The 8,118-nt window shown below is 43.7% G+C and overlaps 1 protein-coding gene across 2 annotated transcripts; it reads left to right on the top strand.

Annotated features, from left to right (window-relative positions):
- The first annotated feature begins 3,489 nt into the window (after positions 1–3,489).
- Positions 3,490–6,433, top strand: LOC115674850 (uncharacterized). Of its 2 annotated transcripts, none has more exons than XM_030597367.2 (4): positions 3,490–4,161; positions 4,407–4,465; positions 5,152–5,210; positions 5,312–6,433. In XM_030597367.2, exons 1-4 carry the CDS (start codon positions 3,898–3,900, stop codon positions 5,986–5,988), a joined length of 1,059 nt encoding a protein of 352 aa, XP_030453227.1. In that variant the 5' UTR covers positions 3,490–3,897; the 3' UTR covers positions 5,989–6,433. The 2 variants fall into 2 exon arrangements, with proteins under 2 accessions (XP_030453227.1, XP_030453228.1); XM_030597368.2 differs by having other exon boundaries at positions 3,492–4,161; positions 5,315–6,433.
- Positions 6,434–8,118: the final 1,685 nt, after the last annotated feature.

Here is an 8,118-nt window from a genome sequence, read left to right as displayed (position 1 = left end):
GCCGCGCCGCTGCCCAAAGCGTTGGCGAGGGGCCGCCTACACCGCATGCGTTTTTGCGCCCACAAGGCCCAGCTGTCCCTTCGCCGGGTCAACCGCTTTCAGCCCTTCACCGAGCGCCTCGTCGCCATAGCCTATACTGTTGAGCGGGTCTTCCCGTCAAACGAGCAAGAATTCGTCATATCCCGGTCGCTATCTCCAGCAGCTTCCTACGCCATGTTCTGGCTCTAGAAGCGCGCCCTCATGTCCGAACTCATCTCGTCGGACTGGCTCAACTCGCAACAGCTGTCTGCGGCGAGGGTCGTGATCTCGCCCAGATCTGTGGCAAGATGGTGCAGCGACGGAAGTGGAGGCGCCGCCTGAGCTCGGCGAGGGCACCGAGCCCTCGCCGGTGCCACCGCAACGCCACCATCGCTGCTGCCGCTTCCTCCCCGCCACAGCCACTTCCCCCTCCCCGTTGTTATCTTTTAACTTTTTTCTTTTCTTTCCAAAGTTCCTCGTTCTGATTTTCAAAAAATTGTTTTATCTAATTTATTATGTTTCATCCTAGCACTTAACGGCAATAAACCGGCTACACCAATATTATCATCTATTTGAGGAAAGGATCAACTCGAAAATATATATATATATATAATTTAAGGACCTAATTAGCAAAAAAAAGTTCAGAGATTATTAATGTCTTTTTATGCAAATTGGTAAATATTAAACGTTAAACACAAGGATTTTTAGCCTAGTGATTTTTCATCCTTAATAAAATCCCTGAGGTCTTTAGTATTTGATGCCAATATTCCCCCTCACTTATCTCACCCATTGATGGAAATAGTTGCACATCTAATTATTTTAATCGAATTTTTTTTGTAAGATTAAAAGATGTAACAAGAACAACCTTTTGATAAATATTTATAAGTGAGAAAATTATATAATAAATTCAAAATATATTTGGCATCTGACACCAACTTATCATTTAAATGTACCCCACTCTATTAGTGAGATGGGTGAATATATATTTAGCGCAGTCTTTTTTTATCTTTTTAACGGAACTTTCCTATTATGTACGAGATATCGTTAAAAAAGTAAGACGCCATTTATTTTATTAATAATCTACATATATCTTTTGATATATTTAATAAAAAAATTTAATATGTGAGACATCGTTAAAAAAAGTTCGAGACACCATGTATTTATATTGATAATTTACATATATTAGGTGCAAGTAGCTAATAACCTACTTTTCATAAAATAAAATAAAAACAAATAAAAGTTCGCTGCCTTCTTACCTAATAAGCTTTATAGTAAAATACGCCAAATGAACGTAATATCGACTGATGAGTTTTTGATATCAATAAGGTTTCTATAAAAACACACTCCGTTTAATTCATGTTGAGAATAAACACCTCATGCACATCGGAAAAATATCGAATTAAGTGCACCGTAATGTGAATCCAAATATGTTTTTCTTTATGTCTGGAGATCAAGAATACCTCTCGTAGGATGCATTGTAATACATCGTATCTTGTTATGCCAATCATTGCCAAGTACATCTAAAAAAGTACATTTTAGGCACAAAATAAGGGAAAATTCCATAGGAAAGCAAGGCAAAAACTGAGAGAGAAAATAGAAAATGGGCAGGACGCAAGTGGGCGAGAGTGGCACTGAAAGCTACTTTCCCCTTATTTGTGGTGAACAAATTAGTCAACTTGCCCTTCCATGAATTTAGATGTTATGACTGTGTTTTTAGATAATATATATATTGCCATTCATGTCATAAGCACGAAAAGTAAAAGTTGTGATGTACGTCAAATCAAGCCGATGACGCGATACCATTGGTGCATCTACTACGTGATTAGGGCACCGGAGAGGGTAGGTGTACATGTTAATGCCACTTTCTCACATTACATTAGCAAATCTGCATCTACATTAATAATCTCCTCTATAAGTTTTAAATTTAGAATTTGATTAACCAAAGCTGAAATTAGCATTAGATATGCAAAACATCGTTCATATTTCCATCTAGGCTAGATTTGTTTAGACAAGGATAACGATCGCTTGCAATAATTACACAGTGAGGATATCCCTTGAGATAAATATTCTCTCTCTCTCTTTCTCACTTGCGCTACTGCCGTAAATATCGCAACATGCCTCCTTGTTATGTCTATGTCGCTGGCTAGCCTAGTCGCACTAGCTGATCGCCCATCGCCCGTTCATCTCGTCATTTCATAGTCCTCTCTCCTCCGACGTCACGAACCCATATTAGACCACACGAGACACGCATACGAAAGAAAGTTGACTAATGAAATATGAGACGGGGGTAGGGGGGAGAGGGGGAGAGGGCGAGGGAGGCTTGAGAACATGGTTAGCAACTTGGGTGGAGACATCATTTCGCCCGGATGGAAGGACGGCGAGACGGGTTAGCAGATCAACGGCTCTTTGGCTAGCGTGCCCGGTGCCCTTCGCGAGCATGGGATAGAGGTCGCAAAAGGAGAAACATGCGAACGTCCCTCAACTCTCAAGGCAACGCCTTGCCTAAATCCGAATCCCAGCAGGGTCCGATCTACTATGACCGGAACTTATATCGACCGGCGGCGACCTAGCAAAAGGAATTGCACCGGGGGGAGGGGGGGGGGGGGGTGAATGGGGAGGGGAGCTGGTTGTAAGGTTTGGGCTTTCTTTAATGACAAGGAAGGAGGCTCAATGAAGAGGAGCATCTCGGTCGCTGCTAACACCAAAAGGGTGGGGAGGAGAGGGAGGGGACCTACTTTGCTTGTGTTGTTCCTATGATTTAAAAAGAAAAGGACGGGGTGGTGCGAACGATAAAACTACCCACCACTCCCATCATTTTGTGTAGCATTCCCTCCCTCCCTCCCTCCACCCAGCCAGGAGGAGGAAAGCATTATCCTCATCCAATCCCACACGCCCAAAAAAATAAATAAATGAAAAGTTGAATACAAACATCATTTCATGACGGGGTGATTGGGAAAACCGATTCCTTCCGCTTTTGAATCTCGCCGTCCCATGACACTTTGGATGCTCATTTTATTTTTTTTTTCGCACGAAATACTTGAAGTCTTTTTAAAAAATAGTAATATTTTCATAAAATCTCGACACTTCGAATCGATTTAGGAAATTACGGGCTTTGTAAGGAGATATTGGTAAGCCGGGTTGGAAAGCGGTAATTGATGGTTTTTATCTAGTTATTTCTTGGACACGTGATTGATCAGACATGCAATAGTGGATAAATCTCCAGAGCAATATATATGATCGCCAACATCCACACCGCGCCCTGTCTCCCTCCACCCTCCTCCTCCAACTCTTGCGGGTGATTCACCGGTTACCGGCTCAGCCGGTCCCCGCAAGTGCCCGCCCCCACCCTCCCACGTGCGACCTCCGCCCCCCTTCCCTCTCCCTCTCCCTCTCAACGCCATCCCTCCTCTCTCTCTCTCTCTCTCTCTCTCTCTCTCTATCTCTTGTTCCTGTGGTGCAACAGATAAAAGTTAGAGAGAGAGAGAGAGAGAAGCCAAGCCAAAGTATGTTGTGTGTGTTTTCTCTCTCTTGTGTGCTTGTGGTGCGTCTGCTGTGCGTGTGACTTGGATGAGTTCAATATATAAAAAAGACATTTTCCCCTTCGGTCTTGGTGTTGTATTAGCAAGTATTCTCCTCCTCGGTCTCGCCTTTGCACTCTCTCTCTCTCTCTCTCTCTCTCTCTAGACAGCCCATCTCCTCCATCTCCTTCGCCCCTCCTCCCCACCATACCAGGGCCTCGAAGAAAGATCGGACCTTGGCGCCGTTTGAGCTGGTGGGTCGTGTCCCTTACGGGCCGTACGTCGCGTTTGGTGAACAAAAAAAATCGCGCCTTTCTTCCCTCGCGCGATATCTCCGCTGCGCCGAAGTAAACGGGGAGGCATGAGGATCAGGAAAAGGCAAGTCCCGCTCCCTCTGTCGGCCCTCTCTCCGGTCCCTCTCTCAGATCCCCTCTCGAGCCGCCGCTCTTGCCTGGTGCAACTCCGGTCCGCCCATGACGACGACGGAGCCGACGGCCCCACCAGTTCTCGGCCGTCTGATCGACCCAATCGGCCTCCCCGGCCGGTCGGACCCGAGACGGGAGGCCGGGATTCGTCTGATTCCACTGCTGCTCGGGAGGAGAACGAAAGGAAGAGAGGTTTTCCGGTAAGTGAAGGAAAAGACGTTCATTTTATGCACTTTCCCTTTGTTTTGTGAAAGGGGGTGTTCTTGATTTTCATTTTTCTTTTGCTTTTTGTTGGGAATAATGCGATTTCTGTTCAATGTGATTTTTGCGAGAGTTGTACTGTCTTTGATTTGATCCACCCTTTTTCCCTTGGGTGGGGTAGTATATATTGGTGTAAGTTTTGTTGTTCAATATAGATCCTCCATGTGATGTGTAAGTTTTGCAGGAGCTGTTGCTGCAAGAAGAGGAAGAAGATGGAGGAGAGAAGAAGGGTAATGATTCCAGGTAAGACAGGAAATCAAGATAATCAACAAAAAGTTAAGAAAACCCCAATTTGTGTTTCTCTCCTACTTCATGAAAATTCTTTGTAGTAAAAAGGTGAAAAAAAGAAAGAGCTTAAAGATCAGGTAGACCACTCTCTTGATTCACGTTACACCCCCACATAAAGAAGAAAATAGGGAGGAAAAAAAGATTAAGGTAAAAAAAAAGGAGAGATAAAAATACCTGTATGTGTAGTATATATTATTATGAAAGTGGAAAATACTGTTTTAGGATATTTTTATATATAGATCAGGTTTGGCTAGCCACCAGTATACCTTCGCATCTGAATCTAATCTCACCCTCTTCTTTCTTTCTTTCTTTCTTCTTTTTTTCTTTTTAATTTTCCTCGTTATATATTTGACCAACTACTATATATGTATAGAGTCCTAGATATATGTATAATGCTGATGCGGTGCACGTTAGCATAGGATGCTGGTCCCCATCCAACGAAAGACACGATAAAACATTTTTGCACCCTTCATTGTTGCACTTGCACTCACTCCATTATTATTATTATTGGGTCGTTCCTTTCTCTTCGTCCCTCCCTTTTGTGCCTCAAGTTTCTACGCATAAGCGTGGTCGTCGATCTTCTCTTTCTTGACTCGCCATGCTCATTGGTTGTGTTTGTGTGACTATCTTTGCACCCCCAGTGCATTGGCCGTGGAATATCCGAGCGGATCTCCTGCGAATTCATCTCCTTCCCATCGAGGTGAGTCTTCCATTTTGAAAAATCATAAAAGCTCAGAGATGTGTGTTACTGATAGAGCACGGAACGGTTTCGACGAATGTGCGTTATTGTGTAATTGTTAGCAGCGGAAAGATGGTGTGAGGGGGAGAGAGTGTTTCCGCCGAAGAAGAGAAGAGGGAGTTTGGGCGAAACCGCGATGCTAGATGTTAAAGATAGTGGCGGCAGCAAGAAGATGAGGTCGGCCAAGTCGGGGAATGCGAGAACGAGCAAGAAAGATGCGAGGCGAGACGATATTGACGAGGACGATGGCAGCGAATTCGAAGAAGGGCGAGGCCAAGGAGGAGGGGAAGAGAAGAAGATTGTGGTGGGTATTGAGAGCTCCAGTGCGAAGAAGAGAGGGAGAGGCGGGGCCCTCATGGAGGGTTCGAGGTGCAGCCGCGTCAACGGGAGAGGATGGCGGTGTTGCCAACAGACTCTGGTGGGGTATTCGTTGTGCGAGCATCACTTGGGCAAGGGGAGGCTCAGGAGCATGACGAGCGTCCGGAGCAAAAGCAAGAGACCCAACTTGCTGTCATCGTCGCGAGCCAACGAACTATTTCCAGAAGAGAGAGCTCTAGATTCACTGGCGAAAGCGGAAGGCACCGAGGATGGAGATGAAGAAGATGATGGCGATATCGAGGAGAAGGTGGCAGTGAAGAAGAAGGTGAAGCTCGGGATAGTGAAAGCTCGCTCCATGAGCAGCTTGCTGGGCCAAGCAAGCAGCGCAACTGCAACTGCAACCGCGGATGCACAGCGATGATGTTGGGAGAGCATTGAGAAGCATGTACGAGCACCAAGTCTAGGTTAGCAACAATGCTAGCCATGCTAGGATTAGTTCATGTATTGGTATGCAGCGAGTGATTCGACATACTTTCATCGGGGTTTCGTCCACTTCTCAGAAATATCAACTCGCCGTCTGACACGTCGCTAAGTCTGTTTATTTTGTGGAAGAACATTAGCGTACCTAGCATTGCGACAATGTTGGGAAAAGAACTGATGGAGGAACGAGAACGGAGGTGTGAGTATTGAACTAGTAGGTCAACTGTTTTTAATGTTATCGAGCTGTATTGTTTCATGTAAGAATCACATAAAGAAAAAAGTGTGTTCTCTGATGGTTTGTTTTCTTTGTTTTTGTGGGTGCTATGGCCTTTTCTAAACGGAAGGGGTTTCGGTTTTCAATTCTCGTTCAGATTGGATTATTCCTAGATGGTCAGTGCTCTATTTATTTCCTTATTTATTTTATCTTTTCTGGGGGGGCGAGGAAAGTTATTATTATTGTTAATATTGATCTGCGTGTGGAACTACCCCAGAAGACCGAAGCTTTTTGATGATCACTGTATCATTATTTGACTCGCGATGAACGGGCAATATGATCTGTCGTTTGGCTGCTGCACATGCAATTTGGAGTTAGCAAGTGAAACAGCTCGAAAAAGAGAGAGAGAGAGTGTGTATGGTCAGAAAATCAATCATTAACGTGGGATAAACATTCGACCAATTCATTAAAAAGCAGGAACAGGAGGGGAAAAAGAGGAGGAAGATGTACAGCATGGAGACATTTATGTGATGGCATGTTAGCTCGAAATAGAATAATGCGAGCCAGTTAAACTAAAATTAGGTAGATTCGCAATTTAGTAAGGAATGACCAGATGGGTACAAGGAAAATTTAAAGTGTCGTAAGATGCCAAAGGGCTCGAAAGCTTCCACAATAGCTTAGCTGTCACGGAGCAGAGACGTCTTGGAACCTCACATCTATTATAGCCCTAAATTTTTTCGGGTAAGAAGAAGCTTCGGTCCATCTTTTTCCCCATGTCGATGAATTCGACGCACTCATTCGACCCTTTTCGAGCCATCGATCTCCACCCCATGACCGATGATGCAAGAAAGGTCTCTAAGAAATGAACGTCCAATTGATTCCATCGATGCACGTGTTAAGTATGTCCGATGCACTTTGATACATTTTTTAGATCGAGTGGGTCTCTTCGTTGAGGATGTAGCACGACGAGTGACATGCGCCTGGCGTCTAGATCACGCAAGAATGTCTCACGGTCTTAATCTTAGACATTAGAGTTGGATTTGGGTTGAGGACGCGAATTCGGCGAAGTTGGGATTAATTGAATGATAAGGTATTCGCGAGTTCAATTATTATCCTTGGCATTCCCTGAACCGATTTCATGCAGATGATTTCAATTTGCATGAATTCATCTAAGTTGGTTTGGTCCATTCAACAGACAAAAAGCTCCCAAGCGAAAGGCATGTTCTACTCAATAGCCGATTGTCCTATATCCGTACGTGTATACTGTATTGTGCATGGAAAGCTTTTCGCGTGAATATATAACATTATTCTACTTCCAACGAAAACCATGAATTTGCACAAGATCGTTCTAAGTGCAGTATGCTAAGTTGCATGCAGTTGAATATATAACATTTTTCTATCTCGATTGTTTTGATTGATAGCTGGACTTAGGATATATCCAATTTTTTTTTCCCGTAAACAAAGTGTTAATCACATTGCACTAGAGTTTAGTAGCAAGTGCAACTCTTTTTAGGATATATGTAATTTGTGCTCTCTCCTTTTCAAATTCATTTTGAATCATGGTCATACCCTCTCTTTTTTTTTTGCCTATGTATACTAATGTCATATTGACTAGATATATCACCTCGCCGATAATTCCGTTCCGTACCAAAAGTAGGGGAAAATATAATGCTTAGAGTACATGTGTATCTTAGTCATCGCAAAACAACTTCTCTATTGTCACGATTATAGGTGAACCTATCGTCATAAGCCTTCTACAATTCTTTTTTTCATTTATAAGTAACATCATGTGCATGAAGATCCGTATGCAAAATTGATATACCAAAAGAGGCGATGGATCGCAAACTATCAGTTATT

This window comes from Syzygium oleosum, unplaced genomic scaffold (genome assembly GCF_021117445.2).
Source record: "Syzygium oleosum isolate NSW1041296 unplaced genomic scaffold, Sole_v2.1 Sole_v2.25, whole genome shotgun sequence".
NCBI lineage: Eukaryota > Viridiplantae > Streptophyta > Magnoliopsida > Myrtales > Myrtaceae > Syzygium > Syzygium oleosum.
The sequence above is the reverse complement of the archived record's forward strand: the minus strand, read 5'-3'. Positions and strand labels throughout refer to the sequence as shown.